We start from the raw sequence: 22,500 nt of genomic DNA, 5'->3' as shown, positions 1-22,500 counted from the left end.
ACGAGAACGTTGTTGTTGCCTAGTTACGCACGCTGTCACCGTAAACAACGTCCTCGCTGCGTTCCAGCTTTTCTTCATTCATTATTCCTGACATTTATACTACGTAATTTAATTTACTATTCCCTTTATTTATTTTTCCACATTTCATTTACACCTCTCTAAAATGCGTCCTTGAATTCGGTGAAGCAAACCGTCACAAAACTCCTCCTCCTCCCTCGTGCAAGGAATTGTGGGTAATATTATCTGGGAAAGCATCCACGGATCCACACTTCGGAAATCTACCGGAATTACTCGACCATCCAGGAACCTTTAGGATTCATTTCAACATCCTACGATTTGGGACGCGATAATTCTAATCTCGAGTACTGTTTAGGACGGATAGAAGGCGAATTCAGACGCAGCAAGAGTGTTGTATTCTGTTGAGTTCTGGACTCTGATTGGTCAGAAGGTGTTGATTAGTTTTCTATAACAGCAGCTCTGACAGTAGCGCAGGTTTATATTAATGCACTCGTTCTGATACGTTATCGTTTCTATAGCAACAGCTCATACATGTAGACGTGTACAGCAGACGCTCCACTGACAATAAACAGATTTAAAATCATGTTTTTAAAGTTTTCTGTAAGGAGAAATGTGTTTATGTAACATTGATGGAAGGAGTCTCCAGTGTCAGCGCTTTGTAACAGTCAGAGGTAAAGCTGTAGCTGTAAGTTTTCTGACGTCTTCAGGACAGAGGAGTTTACGCTTCTTTGCGGTTTCTCAGTAACATGACGAAGAGAGAGAATAAAGAGAGGCTGGTGAGGGAACGAGTGTTTATAGCTGCTATAGCGTAAGTGACAACTTGTTTCACTGGCATTAAATGTAACTATAAACAAATTTAATAAATAAAATTGGGGCTAGGGATAGGGTTGAGGGCGGAGTTAGTGTTTGTTAAGTCGAATGGGTTTTTATTGTCATTCCTCTACACAACTTCCTCTAAACACTGGACCGAAAAGTCGTTTCTCCAGGACCATGGTACAACACAACAATACACAAGACTACATAAAGTGCAGATACACAACAGTGTGCGACGAGAGCAGGACAATAAATACACAAAAATGAATACTCAACAATGAATACACAACAATAAATACACAAAAATGAATACTCAACAATGAATACACAACAATAAATACACAAAAATGAATACGCAACAATAAATACACAACAATGAATACGCAACAATAAAGACAGGACGATAAATAAACAACAATAAATACACAGAACCATAAATACACAGGACATGACTGTAAAGTATTGAGGAGTGTGTGTTGCAGTGTTGAGGAGTGTGTTGCAGTGTTGAGGAGTGTATGTTGCAGTGTTGAGGAGTGTGTGTTGCAGTGTTGAGAAGTGTGTATTGCAGTGTTGAGGAGTGTGTTGCAGTATTGAGGAGTGTGTTGCAGTATTGAGGAGTGTGTATTGCAGTGTTGAGGAGTGTGTTGCAGTATTGAGGAGTGTGTTGCAGTGTTGAGGAGTGTGTTGCAGTATTGAGGAGTGTGTTGCAGTATTGAGGAGTGTGTGTTGCAGTATTGAGGAGTGTGTTGCAGTGTTGAGGAGTGTGTGTTGCAGTGTTGAGGAGTGTGTGTTGCAGTATTGAGGAGTGTGTTGCAGTGTTGAGGAGTGTGTTGCAGTATTGAGGAGTGTGTTGCAGTGTTGAGGAGTGTGTGCTGCAGTGTTGAGGAGTGTGTTGCAGTGTTGAGGAGTGTGTGTTGCAGTATTGAGGAGTGTGTTGCAGTATTGAGGAGTGTGTTGCAGTGTTGAGGAGTGTGTTGCAGTGTTGAGGAGTGTGTGTTGCAGTATTGAGGAGTGTGTGTTGCAGTGTTGAGGAGTGTGTTGCAGTATTGAGGAGAGTGTGTTGCAGTGTTGAGGAGTGTGTTGCAGTATTGAGGAGTGTGTGTTGCAGTATTGAGGAGTGTGTTGCAGTGTTGAGGAGTGTGTTGCAGTGTTGAGGAGTGTGTGTTGCAGTATTGAGGAGTGTGTGTTGCAGTGTTGAGGAGTGTGTTGCAGTGTTGAGGAGTGTGTTGCAGTATTGAGGAGAGTGTGTTGCAGTGTTGAGGAGTGTGTTGCAGTGTTGAGGAGTGTGTTGCAGTATTGAGGAGAGTGTGTTGCAGTGTTGAGGAGTGTGTTGCAGTATTGAGGAGTGTGTTGCAGTATTGAGGAGAGTGTGTTGCAGTGTTGAGGAGTGTGTTGCAGTGTTGAGGAGTGTGTTGCAGTATTGAGGAGAGTGTGTTGCAGTGTTGAGGAGTGTGTTGCAGTGTTGAGGAGTGTGTTGCAGTATTGAGGAGTGTGTTGCAGTATTGAGGAGTGTGTTGCAGTGTTGAGGAGTGTGTGTTGCAGTATTGAGGAGTGTGTGTTGCAGTGTTGAGGAGTGTGTGTTGCAGTGTTGAGGAGTGTGTGTTGCAGTATTGAGGAGTGTGTTGCAGTGTTGAGGAGTGTGTTGCAGTGTTGAGGAGTGTGTGTTGCAGTATTGAGGAGTGTGTGTTGCAGTATTGAGGAGTGTGTGTTGCAGTATTGAGGAGTGTGTTGCAGTATTGAGGAGTGTGTGTTGCAGTGTTGAGGAGTGTGTTGCAGTATTGAGGAGTGTGTGTTGCAGTATTGAGGAGTGTGTGTTGCAGTGTTGAGGAGTGTGTGTTGCAGTATTGAGGAGTGTGTTGCAGTATTGAGGAGTGTGTGTTGCAGTGTTGAGGAGTGTGTTGCAGTGTTGAGGAGTGTGTGTTGCAGTATTGAGGAGTGTGTGTTGCAGTATTGAGGAGTGTGTGTTGCAGTGTTGAGGAGTGTGTTGCAGTATTGAGGAGTGTGTTGCAGTGTTGAGGAGTGTGTTGCAGTGTTGAGGAGTGTGTGTTGCAGTATTGAGGAGTGTGTGTTGCAGTATTGAGGAGTGTGTTGCAGTGTTGAGGAGTGTGTGTTGCAGTATTGAGGAGTGTGTGTTGCAGTATTGAGGAGTGTGTTGCAGTGTTGAGGAGTGTGTGTTGCAGTGTTGAGGAGTGTGTGTTGCAGTGTTGAGGAGTGTGTTGCAGTGTTGAGGAGTGTGTGTTGCAGTATTGAGGAGTGTGTGTTGCAGTATTGAGGAGTGTGTTGCAGTATTGAGGAGTGTGTGTTGCAGTATTGAGGAGTGTGTGTTGCAGTATTGAGGAGTGTGTTGCAGTGTTGAGGAGTGTGTGTTGCAGTGTTGAGGAGTGTGTGTTGCAGTGTTGAGGAGTGTGTTGCAGTATTGAGGAGTGTGTGTTGCAGTGTTGAGGAGTGTGTTGCAGTATTGAGGAGTGTGTGTTGCAGTGTTGAGGAGTGTGTTGCAGTGTTGAGGAGTGTGTGTTGCAGTGTTGAGGAGTGTGTTGCAGTGTTGAGGAGTGTGTTGCAGTGTTGAGGAGTGTGTGTTGCAGTGTTGAGGAGTGTGTGTTGCAGTGTTGAGGAGTGTGTGTTGCAGTATTGAGGAGTGTGTTGCAGTATTGAGGAGTGTGTGTTGCAGTGTTGAGGAGTGTGTGTTGCAGTATTGAGGAGTGTGTTGCAGTGTTGAGGAGTGTGTGTTGCAGTGTTGAGGAGTGTGTTGCAGTGTTGAGGAGTGTGTGTTGCAGTATTGAGGAGTGTGTTGCAGTGTTGAGGAGTGTGTGTTGCAGTGTTGAGGAGTGTGTTGCAGTGTTGAGGAGTGTGTTGCAGTGTTGAGGAGTGTGTGTTGCAGTGTTGAGGAGTGTGTGTTGCAGTATTGAGGAGTGTGTTGCAGTATTGAGGAGTGTGTGTTGCAGTGTTGAGGAGTGTGTGTTGCAGTATTGAGGAGTGTGTTGCAGTGTTGAGGAGTGTGTGTTGCAGTGTTGAGGAGTGTGTTGCAGTGTTGAGGAGTGTGTTGCAGTGTTGAGGAGTGTGTGTTGCAGTGTTGAGGAGTGTGTTGCAGTGTTGAGGAGTGTGTGTTGCAGTATTGAGGAGTGTGTTGCAGTGTTGAGGAGTGTGTTGCAGTATTGAGGAGTGTGTGTTGCAGTGTTGAGGAGTGTGTTGCAGTGTTGAGGAGTGTGTGTTGCAGTATTGAGGAGTGTGTTGCAGTGTTGAGGAGTGTGTGTTGCAGTGTTGAGGAGTGTGTGTTGCAGTGTTGAGGAGTGTGTGTTGCAGTATTGAGGAGAGTGTGTTGCAGTGTTGAGGAGTGTGTGTTGCAGTATTGAGGAGTGTGTGTTGCAGTGTTGAAGAGTGTGTGTTGCAGTGTTGAGGAGTGTGTGTTGCAGTGTTGAGGAGTGTGTGTTGCAGTGTTGAGGAGTGTGTTGCAGTATTGAGGAGTGTGTGTTGCAGTGTTGAGGAGTGTGTGTTGCAGTATTGAGGAGTGTGTGTTGCAGTGTTGAGGAGTGTGTTGCAGTATTGAGGAGTGTGTGTTGCAGTGTTGAGGAGTGTGTGTTGCAGTGTTGAGGAGTGTGTGTTGCAGTATTGAGGAGTGTGTGTTGCAGTATTGAGGAGTGTGTGTTGCAGTGTTGAGGAGTGTGTGTTGCAGTGTTGAGGAGTGTGTGTTGCAGTATTGAGGAGTGTGTGTTGCAGTGTTGAAAATCTCTCACTCATTTAAATTTGTAGAAAGTCTCGTGTTCAGGTTGTTTAGTGAGAGTAATCAGGACGGAAAGACTGTGTGTGATTGTGTAGACGTGTGATGTGTTCCTGTGCGCCCCCTACTGTCAGGTTTAATAACATTTAAAGCAAAACTTTTTCAAAACTTTATATTTTGTGTTTTATCATGCGGCCTAACACCTTATCATTAATGCTGAGTGTCTCGATCGTATATCTGGAGTGCGACCGATGACCTTGACAAGAATCTTCAGTTTACAGTCAAGTTTAAGATCATTTTTATTGGGCTGATGGGATTCAGCTTTCTCTCACTGTTGTTTTTTTTAATAAACAATGCATGTTTATTTATTTTTTTTACAATAGCAAAAAAGAAGAGTAAGAAGAGTAACAATAAAATGCTTATAGGAGCAAACCGTAAGCCGCGGTTAGAGGCGGGACTCAAAAGCGTAAACTCACCAGTTCTTTATTAACAGCAGTCCAGGAATCGTAGTGAGAAGTGAAAGTGGAGGTGCACAACATCCCGGCAGAAACAAACCAAGATAATCTGTAATCGTAAACACATCCGAGGACTGGAACACGGAACAGAAAGTAGAAAACACAAGACTGTATGAAATGCACAAATACAATCAACAAGACTTCACAAAGACGGTATGCATACACAAACTAATCAAGGACTAAACACAGAACAGGCGAACACAGTCAGGTAACAAACCAATGACAGGACAGGGGCGGAGACAGGACTAGATCCAAAAGCACAAGCACAAGCAGCACTCAGAGAGAGAATATGAGACACAAACACACAAAAAACCCAGCAGAATTCAACGGCTTTAACAAGATTTTAAAGGAGCATTTAAAGGAAAACACTTTACAGTTTCTTATAGATTCAAGATCGAGGAATTTATTAAGGTGAAATTACAGACTGAAAGCTAAATCATCGCACTTTTCAGAATGATTACTAAAACCATACAAGTGTTAAATATGACTAAAAGTTCTGACAGCGAGGAGTTACAGCATTTTATCACATTTCTAACAGAAGGAATTTGTTTCTGTTCTTAAAGTGGATACTTTATAAAAAATATGACAAAATCTCTGACGTGTGTGCTGATTAACACAGTATAGTACAAACCCCAAACTGTGTGTGTGTGTGTGTGTGTTTAAATACTCTTTGCACATCAGCTCAGAGTTAAAGACATTTAACATGTTCATCTCTGAGCTCAGGTTCAGTTCTGCCTCATTTATAATTTCTTGTTTTTGTGTTTTTTATCTCCAGATTTCATCCTTCATCAGTTTTGTGTGTTTTTGTGCTTCGTCAGCAGCAGTGTTCGTCACTGCTCCTCTCCTCGCCTTCGTCTCCGCTCTGCTCATCCTCTTCGCTCACGCCATCAAATTTAACCAAAGATTTAAAGGCTTTCACTGGCCACTGATGGTGAGACACACACACACACACATGCACACACACACACACTCTTTCTCTTTGGTCCCTAGCTGGCGGTTGCCTCTGGAGCCGGTACGCTGCTGTGGGTGCTGCTGGATTTCGAACTTCACTCATGATGCCGTTCCATGTTTTACGTCATGGAGACCGAGTCAGTGGTTTTTCAGGTCCTCCTCGATTTGCTTGGATCATGTCTTCTTTGACATGAACACACACATGCTCACTCACACACACACACGCACTCACATATATGCACACACACACACACACACACACACACACACCCTACATCTATAAACCCTTTTTTATTATTTTATTCTTTTTATGTATTTCTTTCTTGTGTTATAAAACATGCAACAAATAAAAACTATTAATTATTATGTATTTTCAGGTATTAGATATTATTACACTTGGAGCCTGTGATTATGAACCGCTGAGATCAAAGGTCATAGTTAATCATAAATCAGTAATAAATAATAATAAATAATAATAGTAATAACAGTAATAATAAATTTATGGATATAAAAAGGTAAAATGCAGTAAAACACACTGAGATAAATCATCAGATCTCTTCCCACCTTTAATGTGAAATTGCAAAGTATACAAATAAAGTGGAAAACAATAAGAAACTTTTTAGGGAAAAAAGAAAAATAAAATACTTATAATAGCCTGGTTGCATAAGTATACACACCCCTAAACTAATCCACGGTAGAAGCAGCTTTTGATTGTATTGCTGAGAGTCTATCAGCACATCTTCACTCGCAAACATTATCTCTCTCTTTCTTCCAAAAACATTCAAGATAAATTAAAAACAACATTAACACCTTAATATAACACAGATAAAATATTTTAAAGGTATATTTTAAAATGTTTAATATTTTAATTCTGTGTTAATTTATGATTAACTGTTATTATAAGAAACTGGTTTTATAATTAAAATGTATTCATTAATTAAAATTAAAATGTCCAGCTAATGTGTTCTTGTACTCCTGTAGATAAAAATTAAATGCTTTAAATATAACAGACACTGATATCAATCATTACACAACATAATAATATGATAAAAAAATCATTAAAATCATTTTAAAAATCATAAAAAATAATTCAATTAATAATTTCTGAAGTGTTTTTTTCTTTGTCTCTCTTACAGGATTTTTTGCGCTGCATCACGGCCTCCATCGTCTTCTTCATCATCTCCATCATGGCCGTGTCGAAATATCCAGACGGATCATCTAAAGCTGCAGGAGTGAGAAACACACACACACACACACACACACACACATACACACAACACACACAACACACACACACACATCAACACACACATACACACACACATCAACACACACACATACACACATCAACACACACACATACACACACAGAGTGAGAGCTCAGTAGTGCACACTACAGGAGTGAAGGTTGCTCAGTAGTGCACACTGCGTTAAGGGGAAAGTGTTGATGTTGTTAAAGTGAGCTGTGGTTGTTGCAGGTGTTCGGGTTTGTCGCCACCATCGTGTTTGCGTTGGATTTTTATTTCATCTTTAACGAGCTCGCTGACTTCCTGAAGGGCGGCGGCTCTAATGAGGAACCGCAGAACAAACGAGGTGATTAAAGTTCTCTTTCACTCCTCCCTCTCTAGTCTGTCTCTTTTACTACAGACATGTTGTTTCCTCTCGTCCGTTGCCTCAGACGCTGACTCGGACGCTGACTCGGACGCTGACTCGGATTAAAGCTGTGATCAGGACGTGAAGGACCCAGGAGAGGAGACCGCTCCAGCGCCTGAAGGGAAATAAAGCAAACTGTGCAGGTTTATAGTCAGGCTCAGGATTACTAATGGGAAACACACACACACACACACACACACCGCTCTAGTAATGTCTGTGATCTGTTCTTCACTACTTTCCCTTGGCCATCTTAAGGGGGAAAAGTTCATGAAGCTGAGGAACTGGAACCCAGTTTACCCACAATGCATTGCTGCACTCCTTTAATTAGACCTGAAGGTGAAATTTAAATTACAGAAACACTGAGACGTATGAATATGTATGAATATGTATGAATATGCAAATTAGGAAGCTCTCTAACATGGTCTAAACTAGGCAGCATAATAATAATCTTGCATTTTAAAAAGCACCTGCTCTGTCATTATCCTCGAATCATTTGCATATTGGACTGTTAGAGGTTTACACCTATTTTGTGACATCACCATAGCCCCGCCCCTTTTGTCCTACACAGAGAAAATGAAGAGACTTTATTGTGATTTGTAAATTAAATCTCTTTACTGTTCATGATGCTGAGCTCGAGTGTGTTCCTCCTGAACACTGTGTCCTCATACACACTCCCTCTGTGCTACACTCGACTCACACACACTCCCGGGGGAGTCAATACGATACTTGTCCTGCAGCGACCAAAGCATCAAAGACTTTATTTCAGGGTGACCTTTTGGGGTGACTAATGTGATCTAATGACCTTTGACCTTCTGTGTGAAGTGCCTTTTGTAAAGCTGCAGGCTCGAGGCGTCTTTGGAAGTTAATTATTGTAGATGAGGACGCTAGGAGGCTGTTCTCTTTCTGAAACTCTTTCTCCACGGAACCCTGTGTGAGGAACAGACTCAAGAACCTTTTTTACATTTTATAATTGGAAGCCTTTCAAACAGTTTTTACTGGGTGTGTGTGTGTGTGTGTGTGTGTGTGTGTTTATAAGTGAAGGATTTCTAAAACTGACCACTGCTTTATTTCTTTATTTTTTGGTTCTTTTTTTTTTTTTGCACCAAAACTTTGAATTATAACCGAGTTGATGTGAAGTGTGAATGTTTGTGCTGACAGCTGGGTGTCTGGTCACATCCCTCTGTCCTCTGACCACTCACGTGTGTGTGTGTGTGTGTGTGTGTCACTCCTGATGACTGTATATATGAGTGAACATCATGGTGTTATTTACTCCCAGTGTGCAGCTCTGAAGCCTTTGTTGGTCTAAATCAGAGTCTCCATCTCACAGATACGCCACAGTTTAACTTAACATGGCACTTTGACTAACTCAGAGTGCTAAGTGATAAGTACAGCGTTATTAATTACATTAAAAACATGTAAAATGCTAAATTGTAGTTATATACTATTAGCAAGTACATTAATTTTACTGTAGTCAGGAAAAGATTTCAGAGATTTGAGTAATGACTGACTGAGCTACTGTCTGCTAGCTAGCTGACACTGGCTAATCTGTCATTTAAATCAAAGTAATTTATTGGAAAGTGTGTGTGTGTGTGTGTGTGTGTTCATGAGGCTCGACTGTCACGTCCAAAACTGTCAATCACCTCATCAACCACGCCCTTTTATTCATCACCAAATAAAATGTATTAATCTTAAGGATAAATGCTGCAGGAGGTCCGATAAACTCTACATGTGGTAAAAACGACAGAACGCTATTCCTCTGTGGAGATGTGACTTAAAGCGAGAGTTTGGCTCGTGTCCCATTCACTAACATGGGAAGGGGCGGGGTTTAAGCTGTACTGCAGTCAGCCACTAGAGGGCCTCAGAGACATTTCAGCTTCACTATTCACTCCCTGTTACTCTGTTCACTCATATATACAGTCACGGTTCACTCCTCTATAATGCCTTTATTACTGCTTTATAACTCACGTGTGATCCGTAACACGGCTCTGTACATCACTGTTTATGTCACACTTATTATTATTATCATTATTATTGCACAATTAGCATCATTTTATTTTAGTACATGCTTAATGTCTCAGTGTTTTCTGTTTTAAACTGAGAATATGTTGTTTTGTTTAATAAAACAGGAAAAAAAGAATTGAATATTTGTGTTGGTATGTGAGTGTAAATTATAAATATAAAATTAAATGTAAACATTTAAAAATGTTTACATTTAATTTTATACAAATCATCAATCTAAAGGCTGAGAATTGATTTTGGAAATAAATAAATACATAAATAAATAAATAAATGACAGCTGCGTTCAGTCCAAATTTATTCATTTCACAAATGAACACAGAGTTTCTGTAAAATGAGTTTCTGTAAATCGACACACAGCTCCATAAATAGAAAAATACAGATCTGAGAGCGGCTGTGTTCCTGTTTAAACCATCACAGTGTCGGATTATTAAACCTCCGAGTTCAGACATCGACTAAAAAGGGATAAATAATCAACCATAAAATTACAATCAGATATTAATTTATCATTATTATAACACCTCAAAGTAGAGAAGGAGTGTTTCATTACAGAGTATAAAGCACAAGAGATAAAATCACACACACACACACACAGTGTTGCTGTAGAAAAATGAAACCTTCATTAAAACAGTTCGATTGTCCTTCAAAATATTCACACAGTGTTCCTTAAAATATTTAAATTATTACAGAGTTACGCTGAATTCAGGCTCCATCTCAAATCACACACTTACACTACACACTCACACTACACACTCACACTACACACTACACACTCACACTACACACTCACACTACACACTCACACTACACACTCACGCTACACACTCTGTAGTACCTGAATGTCTGTAGTGCAGAAATCAAACATTAAAGTATAAGATTTTAAATCATCTTTTTTTTTATCTCATGTTGTTTTTCATTTCATTGAATTTTATTTCATTTTTATTTTCAGTTTATCTCAATTTATGTTAAAATAGCTCAAATGCTAGCAAACCACTCAAATGCTAGTAGCTAGTTTAAGTGCTAGCGACTAGCCCTGATGATAATGACTCAGCAAAAATGCTAGCAAGTGACCAGAATGCTAACAGATTCTCACTCCTAATTAGCATCACTTTCAACTATTTTGGATATTTCCGCTAACATGATGGCTCCGCCCATTTCTCGATGTATAGCCGGCTAAACACAAATGCTACTGACTAATCCAGACACTAACAGCACAAATGTTAGCAAGCAAACACTAGCTGATAAAATAATAACCGTGATCATTAGCGACTAGCGCAATACACTCCATCTGAGACTCATTTATTAGCATCAAAGCTTCACTTTAAATCTATTACATGCTGTTTGGTAAAATATTACTTTTTACTTTTCCAAAATAATTTTGTTTTCTATCACAGAGATAACGTTCAGCGTGAATTAGCGCCGAGGTGCAGAGAGACAGATTGAGTCATTTTAAAGTAAATGTTATTGCTTTAAAATCTCTAAAACCGTGTATAAGGGGACAGAAGACTGCAACGTAGTGCGCATTAGAGGAGTAAATAAAACACTGCAACACTGACGTTATCACACAAACACACCACAGAATAAATCAAACGTATAAATACACTGAAATCACCTTCTCACATACACACACACACACACACACTCGATGTAAAATATACAGTTAGTACCAAAAGAACATTTTAAAGAGAAAATAACACACTACAGTTAAAGAGCTTTTACAGAGTCTGGTCTAAATATCAGAATAAAAAATCAAACAAACAAAACAAAACCCCAAAAACAAAACCGGTTTCAGTTGGTTATTAAATTATTTACCGACATCACAGAGTTTTATTTCTTTTTTATTTCTGTATTCATTATTGTTAATGTGTGAGATTAGCCCAAATGCTAGTGGCTAGAAACTCACAAATGCTATTAGCTAGCCCAAACCCTAAAATTGCTCAACTCCAAAACAGTGACTAGCACAAAGGCTAACTACCCACTCACTAACCCTCACTGCCTTCTCACTACCCACTCACTAACCCTCACTACCCACTCACTAACCCTCACTGCCTTCTCACTACCCACTCACTAACCCTCACTAACCCTCACTACCCTCTCACTAACCCACTCACTATCCCTCACTACCCACTCACTATCCCTCACTAACCCTCACTACCCACTCACTATCCCTCACTAACCCTCACTACCCTCTCACTAACCCACTCACTACCCACTCACTAACCCTCACTACCCACTCACTAACCCTCACTACCCTCTCACTAACCCTAACTAACCCTCACTACCCACTCACTAACCCTCACTATCCCTCACTACCCTCACTAACCCACTCACTATCCCTCAGTAACCCTCTCTACCCTCTCACTAACCCTCACTACCCCTCACTACCCTCTCACTAACCCTAACTAACCCTCTCTACCCTCTCACTAATCCTCACTATCCCTCACTACCCTCACTAACCCACTCACTATCCCTCACTAACCCTCTCTACCCTCTCACTAATCCTCACTAACCCTCACTATCCCTCACTACCCTAGCTAATGAAATGCTAATGACATCATCACTGATGATCATGACTAAGCTAAAACGCTAGAGACTGGTACAACTACTACAAACTTGCACAAACACTAGTAACTAGCTGATACATGAGCAAGTAGCCCAAATCACCCAGTGGTTCATGATTAATCACTAATGCTAGTGACTGGAACAAATGCTAGCTAATAGCCCAAGTGTGAGTAACTAGCCTAAACACTAGCAACTAGCCCTTAATAGCACAGAAATTATCCCACACAGTAGCGACTAGCAGGTAATCACGAGTAATAGTAAGTGCTGGTGAATCAAACACTAGCGCCTAGCGCGGATGCTCAGAGCTAGCTGAAACACTAGCGCCTAGCGCGGATGCTCAGAGCTAGCTGAAACACTAGCGCCTAGCGCGGATGCTCAGAGCTAGCTGAAACACTAGCAACTGTAAATGGCTAACTACAGAAATGGAACACAATAAAAGCAGAATTTAAAACTCAGAAATATATAAAATAATACATTTTGTGATGAAGTACACACACACACACACATACACACACATATACACAAATACACAAACCCCTTCAGAATTAGTACCACATTAATGTTTATAAATCAGTTATAAAACACATTTGGTCCCGATTTAACCTTCATATCAACTCTGTGTAGTGTGTAGTTTAGAGTGTGTAGTTTAGAGTGTGTAGTTTGTATACTGTTTGTGTGTAGGTTGTGTAGTGTGCAGTTTGTTTTGTGTAAAGTGTGTAATTTGTATGTATTGTGCAAAGGGTGTGTAGTATGTAAAAGGTAGTGTGTAGTCGTGTAGTTTGTGTGTAATGTGTGTAGTGTGTGTAATGTGTTTAGTGTGTGTGTAACGTGTGTGTAATGTGTGTAGTGTGTGTAATGTGTTTAGTGTGTGTTTAGTGTGTGTGTAATGTGTGTAGTGTGTGTAGTTTATATACACCAGTATGATAATAAAGTAGTACAGTGATTATACAACTTCATAATTAACCCTAAATATACACATCAAGTACCACATCGTCTGAAGTGTGTGTGTGTGTGTTTAGTGTGTATGTGTCTGTGTTTAGTGTGTGTTTATTGTGTGTGTGTGTTTTGTGTGTGTTTTGTGTGTGTGTGTTTATTGTGTGTGTGTTTAGTGTGTATGTGTCTGTGTTTAGTGTGTGCATGTGTTTAGTGTGTGTTTATTGTGTGTGTGTATTTAGTGTGTGTGTCTGTGTTTATTGTGTGTGTTTAGTGTGTGTGTTTAGTGCATGTGTTTAGTGTGTGTTTATTGTGTGTGTGTTTAGTGTGTGTTTATTGTGTGCATGTGTTTAGTGTGTGTGTTTAGTGTGTGTTATTCGGGTCGTGTCTCCACTTCGCCGCGCGAGGCCGTCCTGGCGCGTGTGTATTCGCTGGTCTGTAGGGGGCGCTGGTCTCCTAAACGCCACCGTCTCACACACACACCCGTGTTCACACCGTACACCAACATCACCACGAAGCCGAAGATCTGTAACGCACACACACACGCACACATGCGCACACACGTACACACACACACACACGCGTTTAGAGAGTATATCAGAGTAACGAGCAGGTAAATGAGTAATGAGTAATGCGGTTACCACGGCAGCGATTTCTGCTTCACTCTTGTGACTGAGCGCCGCTAACACCACGGAGGCGATGAAGAAGAACAGCGTGCAGCACGCAGCGTTAATCAGGTCCTGTACACACCACACACACATCACACACACACACACACATCACACACCACACACACATCACACATTATATACAACACTGCACTGTATAATTAATATAAATACACAGACGCATGCTCTGATTGGCTGATGCTCAACACCTGACGTTACTGAGGTGAGAAAATAATGGCACCCACACTACAGCTACGTCACTACAGAGAAGCTGAAAGATGTTAAGGAGAATAATAAAGTGTAAGTGTGCTGATAACACCGCGTTCTCCCCATGAGAGTAACTCCATGTACACACTGTAGATCACACACACACACTGTAGATCACACAGACTCACACACACACACACACACACACTGTAGATCACACAGACTCACACACACACACACACTGTAGATCACACAGACTCACACACACACACACTGTAGATCACACACACACACACACACACACACACTGTAGATCACACAGACTCACACACACACACACACACACACACACACACACACTGTAGATCACACAGACTCACACACACACACACACACACACACTGTAGATCACACAGACTCACACACACACACACACTGTAGATCACACAGACTCACACACACACACACTGTAGATCACACACACACACACACACACACACTGTAGATCACACAGACTCACACACACACACACACACACACACTGTAGATCACACAGACTCACACACACACACACACACTGTAGATCACACAGACTCACACACACACACTTTAGATCACACAGACTCACACACACACACACTGTAGATCACACAGACTCACACACACACACACACACACACACACTGTAGATCACAGAGACTCACACACACACACACACACTCACACACACTGTAGATCACACACACACACACACACACACACTGTAGCTCACACACACACACACACACACACACACACACTGTAGATCACACACACACACTCACACACACTGTAGCTCACACACACACACACACTCACACACACACACTGTAGATCACACACACACACACTCACACACACACAATTCAATTCAATTCAATTTTATTTGTATAGCACTTTTAACAATGGACATTGTCATAAAGCAGCTTTACAGAAATAAATGGATTCACAAAAAATATATTGTAAATATTTGGATTTATCACTGTGACTTTATCCCACACACACACACTCACACACTGTAGATCACACACACTGTAGATCACACACACTGTAGATCACACACACTCACACACACACACACACACACTGTAGATCACACACACTCACACACACACACACACACACACACACACACACTGTAGATCACTCACACTCACACACACACACACACTCACACACACACACACACACACACACACACACACACTGTAGATCACACACACTCACACACACACACACACACTGTAGATCACACACACTCACACACACACACACACACACACACTGTAGATCACACACACACACTCACACACACACACACACACACTGTAGATCACACACACTCAGACACACACACACACTCACACACACACACACACACACACACACTGTAGATCACACACACACCCTGTAGATCACACACACACACACATACACACACTGTAGACTCACACACACTCACACACACACACTCACACACACACACACACACTGTAGATCACACACACACACACACCCTGTAGATCACACACACACACTCACACACACTGTAGATCACACACACTCACACACACACACACACACACACACTGTAGATCACACACACTCAGACACACCCTGTAGATCACACACACACACACTGTAGATCACACACACACACACACACACACTGTAGATCACACACACACACTGTAGATCACACACACTCACACACACTGTAGATCACACACACACACACACACACACTGTAGATCACACACACTCACACACACTGTAGATCACACACACTCACACACACACACTCACACACACACACTGTAGATCACACACACTCACACACACTGTAGATCACACACACTCACACACACACACTCACACACACACCCTGTAGATCACACACACACACACACTCACACACACACACACACTGTAGATCACACACACACACACACACCCTGTAGATCACACACGCACACTCACACACACTGTAGATCACACACACTCACACACACACTCACACACACACACACTGTAGATCACACACACACACACACACACACACCCTGTAGATCACACACACACACACACACACACCCTGTAGATCACACACGCACACTCACACACACTGTAGATCACACACACTCACACACACACTCACACACACACACTGTAGATCACACACACACACACACACACCCTGTAGATCACACACACACACACACACACACACACACACACACACTGTAGATCACACACACTCACACACACTGTAGATCACACACACTCACACACACACACTCACACACACACACTGTAGATCACACACACACACACACACACTGTATATCACACACACACACACACACACACACACACTGTAGATCACACACGCACACACACACTGTAGATCACACACACACACACACACACTGTAGATCACACACACACACACACACACACACACACACGCACACACACACTGTAGATCACACACACACACACACACACTGTAGATCACACACACACACACTCACACACACACACACACACACACTGTAGATCACACACACACACACTCACACACACACACACACACACGCACACACACACTGTAGATCACACACGCACACACACACTCACACACACTTAAAATACTTCGTAGCTGTGATAAAGTTCAAATCTTTCATCACATCATTTAGTCACTCAGAGCCAGTGTGAGCGCAGTGTCCACATTCTGCCATGAGGGGGCGCACTAACACTAACACTCAACACTCCATTAACACTAACGCTACATTAACACTTAACACTACACTAACACTTAACACTTAACACTATACTAACACTTAACACTACACTAACACTTAACACTACATTAACACTTAACACTACATTAACACTTAACACTACACTAACACTTAACACTATACTAACACTTAACACTACACTAACACTTAACACTACACTACCACTTAACACTATACTAACACTTAACACTACACTAACACTTAACACTACACTACCACTTAACACTATACTAACACTTAACACTACACTAACACTTAACACTACACTACCACTTAACACTATACTAACACTTAACACTACACTAACACTTAACACTACATTAACACTAACACTACATTAACACTTAACACTACACTTCCCACTTAACACTACACTAACACTTAACACTACATTAACACTACATTAACACTTAACACTACACTAACACTTAACACTACATTAACACTACATTAACACTACATTAACACTTAACACTACATTAACACTACATTAACACTACACTAACACTTAACACTACATTAACACTACATTAACACTTAACACTACATTAACACTACATTAACACTACACTACCACTTAACACTTAAAACTATACTAACACTTAACACTTAACACTACACTACCACTTAACACTTAACACTACACTAACACTACACTAATACTATACTAATACTTAACACTACACTACACTAACACTACACTACCACTAATACTACACTAATAATTAACACTACACTAACACTAACACTACACTACCACTAATACTACATTAATAATTAACACTACACTAACACTAACACTTAACACTACACTACCACTAATACTACACTAATGCTTAACACTACACTAACACTACACTACCACTAATACTACACTAATAATTAACACTACACTAACACTAAACACTACACTAACACTACACTACCACTAATACTACACTAATACTTAAAACTACACTAACACTAACACTTAACACTACACTAACACTACACTACCACTAATACTACACTAATGCTTAACACTACACTAACACTTAACACTATACTAACACTAACACTACACTAACACTTAACACTATACTAACACTAACACTACACTAACACTTAACACTATACTAACACTAACACTACACTAACACTACACTAACACTAACACTACACTAACACTTAACACTACTCTTACACAACACTACACTAACACTTAACACTACTCTTACACAACACTACACTAACACTAACACCAACTTAACTCTACCACTAAACTAGCATTTACCTTATCATATTTAATTAAGATGTGTATTACTACTAAAGTTCAAACAGATGATTGTGTGTGTGCGTGCAAGTGTAGGAACACACACACACACACACACACACACACACACACACACAGGGGGGAACAATGGTTCCAGTTGACCGGTTATCCCAGTGTGTGACTGAACACATGATGCGAGTGACTGAACACACACTATCACATGACACTCTATCTGTCTCTCTCTATTTCTCTCTCTCTCTCTGTCTCACTCTCTCTCTCTCATTCTTTTTCTTTCACACACTCTCTCCATCCCTACTTGGGTTTCAAATACCACACACACACACACACACACACACACACACAGAGAGAGAGAGAGAGAGAGAGAGAGAATACGTTCGTATGAAGCTTATCTCCAGCACTTTCTATATGCTGAATATCAGAGTTCTGCAAAAACAAGCGTTTCTTAGCAACGTATCCAACTTTCACTGGAACGCTCTGTATTTAACCACGCCCACTTCTACCACTACACGGTTTGAAAAAGATATGTATATAAGATAAATAAAATTTATATGTAATAAATAATTTTGCCTTTTTAACCTATTGAGATGTATTATTAGAGCTACTGGGCTCCTGAAACGTCCTCTTCTCGCAGGTCACATGGTAACGCGTTACGGTAATGCGGTACTTTCACTGTGGAGAGTTTTAGCCTGTAAATTCTTTAGGCTACTGAGAATACACAGATTAGAAGTTCTGAAGAAGGTTTAAGGCAAAGAAGTGGAATGTTCTGCAATGGCTGAGTCAGTCACCTGACCTGAATCCAAGAGAAAACACCAACAAGCAGGAAGTGAACAGAGCTGCAGTAAAGACCTGCAGAACCCCACCACGAAGGAAACCCAGCGTCTGGAGATGTCTGTGGGTTCTCTACGCGTTTCTACAGTAACAGCTCATTCACACAGCGGACGCTCCACATAAACAAATAATCAGTGATTTATCGAGTTGAGTTTAATAATTGATTAATGTTTATAGAAGGAGTCTCCAGTGTCAGCGCTTTGTAACAGTCAGAGGTGAAGCTGTAACTTTAAGATTTCTGACATCTTCAGTTTACGCTTCTTCTTTGCAGTTTCTCAGTAACATGCGGAACAAGCTGCGTTTTTTTTTGTCTTATTAACTTGAAGAGAGAGAATAAAGAAGCTGGTGAGGGAACGAGTTTTTATAGCTGCTATAACGTAAGTGACAACAGGAACTAACTTGTTTCCCTGATGTTCCACATCATTACCTATATATACAGTCAGGTCCATAAATATTGGGACAGTGACACAGTTTTGGTAATGTTGCCTCTGTACACCACCACAGTGGATTTGAAATGAAGCAGTCAGGATGTGACTGAAGCGTAGACTTTCAGCTTTAATTCAAGGGGTTTAACAAAAATACTGCATTAACCGTTTAGGAATTACAGCCATTTTTTACAGAGTTCCTCCATTTTCACAGGCTCAAAAGTAATGGGACAAACTAATATAATCATAAATATTAGGATTATTTTTATTACTTGGATGTAAATCCTTTTGCAGTCAATGACTGTCTGAAGTCTGGACCCCATGGACATCACCGAATGCTGAGTTTCCTCCCTGGAGATGATTTGCCAGGTCTTTACTGCAGCCATCTTCAGTTGCTGCTTGTTTGTGGGTCTTTCTGCCTTCAGTTTTGTCTTCAGTAAGTGAAAAGCAGCTCAACTGGTTTGAGGTCATTGGACATTTAAAAACATTTCATTTCTTTGCCTTAAGAAGCTCTTGAGTTGCTTTCGCAGTATGTTTAGGGTCATTATCCACCTGCACTGTGAAGCGGCGTCCTGTCAGTTTTGTAGCATTTGGCTGAATGTGAGCAGAGAGTACAGCCCTATACACCTCAGAATTCCTCTCGCTACTTCTGTCAGCAGTCACATCATCAATAAACACCAGTGAGCCCGTTCCATTGGCAGCCATACATGCCCATGCCATAACACTGCCTCCACCATGTGTGACAGATGATGTGGTATACTTTGGATCATGAGCTGTTCTTTTCTTTCGACATACTTTTCTCTTCCCATCATTCTGGTACAAGTTAATCTTGCATCAGAACTGGTCAGGCTTTTTTTAGAGGTTTTTTAGCAAAGTCTAATCTGGCCTTTGTGTTCTTGAGTGTTACCAGCGGTTTGCATCTTGAGGTAAACGTCTGTATTTACATTCATGAAGGTGGCTCTTGATTGTAGACTTTGACAATGATAGGCCTACCTCCTCCAGAGTGTTCCTGACTTGGCTAGATGTTGTGAAGGGGTTGTTCTTCAATAAGAAAAGAATTCTGCAATCATCCACTTTAGTTGTTTTCTGTGGTCTCCCAGGCCTTTTGGTGTTGCTGAGCTCACCAGTGCATTCCTTCTTTTTAAGAATGCACCAAATTGTTGATTTGGCCCTCCTAAAGTTTCTGCTATCTCTCTGATAGGTCTGTTTTGGTTTTTCAGCCTAATGATGGCCTCCTTCACTTGCATCAACACCTCTTTGGACGGCATATTGAGAGTTCCCATGAACAGCTACCAAATGCAAATTCAACACTTGGAATCAGCTCCAGACCTTTTATCTCCTTAATTTATCATGATATAAGGAGGAAACAGGCCACAGCTGGCCATGAAACTGCTTATCAGTCAATTGTCCCATTACTTTCGAGCCTGTGAAAATGGAGGAACTCTGTAAAAAATGGCTGTAATTCCTAAACGGTTAATGCAATATTTTTGTTAAACCCCTTGAATTAAAGCTGAAAGTCTACGCTTCAGTCACATCTTGACTGCCTCATTTCAAATCCAGTGTGGTGGTGTACAGAGGCAACATTACCAAAACTGTGTCACTGTCCCAATATTTATGGACCTGACTGTATATATATATATATAAAACTATAAATGGATAATAACTTATGGTTTGTTGTTCTTTAATACATGGCCATGCCGTGGTATAAGGGGAATAAAACACGTGTGGATGTGTTGTTGTAGGAAAATAATTTATAGCATGGTAACTGTAACTTCATCAGACCCCCATCACTCAGCATTTTACTCTAACACACACACACACACACAGTGTTTATAACTTACATAATGGAAAGTGAAAGTGTAATCATTAATTCTACAGAAGTGTTAAATATCCGCTCAGTGTTGTGTTTGTGAGCGCAGAGTGAACGTCACACTGAGGGAAAGGAAACGCTGGAATCATGAACTGTGTCATTCCATGTGTTTGTGGTTCAGCAGGAATTCTGTCCAGTTGGGAATGTGATCATTATACAGAAAAACACACACTGAAGTACAGACACGGATCAAAAATCTTCATCACGCGTGTGTGTGTGTGTGTGAGAGAAAGAGAGAAAGAAACAGAGAGAGAGAGAATAAATAAGTTTAATCTGAACAGATTGAGACTGAAGTCAGTGACTCAGTTTGGGCAGGAAATTAAAAATATCACATGGAAGGTAGCTGTGTGTGTGTGTGTGTGTGTGTGTGCGTGTGTGTGTGTGTGTGTGTGTGTGGTTTTGGTTGGATGGGAAAATGTCCTTCAGGAATGTGCAGCTTTCTGGAAATAAAAGTTCAACTTTTCACATTGCTGTGTCGTGTCTGAAGGACGTGAGAGAACTCAGAATTAAAATTAAAGAACTGAGTTAAATTATGTTTAAATAAATAAATAAAATGTTAATGAATAAAACTCACTTTCTGCATTTGAAAATATCCAGCAGATTTGCATCATATTCAACAGAATATTTAAAAATGTAGAAGAGTTTGAGCTCGAATGCTTTATAAAGTTCGCCTTCTACTGGATTCACAGCTCTTACAGGAACATCAGGAATTTTACAACTTCTGTGTAACACTGTGGTGATGTGGTTTATAGTGCTGTGTGATGGTGCTTATTGCTGTTTAATGGTGTGTGATGGTGTGCGATGGTGTTTATTGCTGTTTAATGGTGTGTGATGACGTGATGGTGTGTAATGGTGTGTGATGGTGTGTGATGGTGTTTAATGGTGTGCGATGGTGTTTATTGCTGTTTAATGGTGTGTGATGGTGTGTGATGGTGTGTAATGGTGTGTGATGGTGTTTAATGGTGTGTGATGACGTGATGGTGTGTAATGGTGTGTGATGGTGTGTAATGGTGTGTGGTGTGTGATGTGTGATGGTGTTTAATGACGTGTGATGGCGTGTAATGGTGTGTAATGGTGTGTGATGGTGTGTGATGTGTGATGGTGTGTAATGGCGTACAATGGTGTTTAATGGTGTTTAATGGTGTGTGATGGTGTTTAATGGAGTGTGATTGCGTGCGATGGTGTGTGATGGTGTTTAATGGTGTGTGAT

At 41.0% G+C, this 22,500-nt stretch overlaps 2 protein-coding genes across 2 annotated transcripts in view; one reads left to right on the top strand and one right to left on the bottom strand.

Moving 5' to 3' along the window:
* Positions 1-9,807, top strand: part of cmtm3 (CKLF-like MARVEL transmembrane domain containing 3) — an 11,762-nt gene extending 1,955 nt beyond the window's left edge. Inside the window, exons 2-5 of the mRNA XM_034299439.2 lie at positions 5,837-5,992; positions 7,149-7,244; positions 7,491-7,605; positions 7,691-9,807. Of these exons, the coding sequence (XP_034155330.1) occupies positions 5,837-5,992; positions 7,149-7,244; positions 7,491-7,605; positions 7,691-7,731 (408 nt within the window). The 3' untranslated portion in view covers positions 7,732-9,807. The remainder of the gene's footprint in view (positions 1-5,836; positions 5,993-7,148; positions 7,245-7,490; positions 7,606-7,690) is intronic.
* A 155-nt stretch (positions 9,808-9,962) lies between these two features.
* Positions 9,963-22,500, bottom strand: part of cmtm4 (CKLF-like MARVEL transmembrane domain containing 4) — a 28,237-nt gene continuing 15,699 nt past the window's right edge. Inside the window, exons 4-5 of the mRNA XM_053229396.1 lie at positions 13,818-13,916; positions 9,963-13,702 (exon numbers count right to left, since the gene is read on the bottom strand). Of these exons, the coding sequence (XP_053085371.1) occupies positions 13,550-13,702; positions 13,818-13,916 (252 nt within the window). The 3' untranslated portion in view covers positions 9,963-13,549. The remainder of the gene's footprint in view (positions 13,703-13,817; positions 13,917-22,500) is intronic.

The sequence above is a fragment of the Pangasianodon hypophthalmus genome, chromosome 25 (assembly GCF_027358585.1).
Source record: "Pangasianodon hypophthalmus isolate fPanHyp1 chromosome 25, fPanHyp1.pri, whole genome shotgun sequence".
NCBI lineage: Eukaryota > Metazoa > Chordata > Actinopteri > Siluriformes > Pangasiidae > Pangasianodon > Pangasianodon hypophthalmus.
This window is presented reverse-complemented; position numbering and strand designations above follow the sequence as displayed.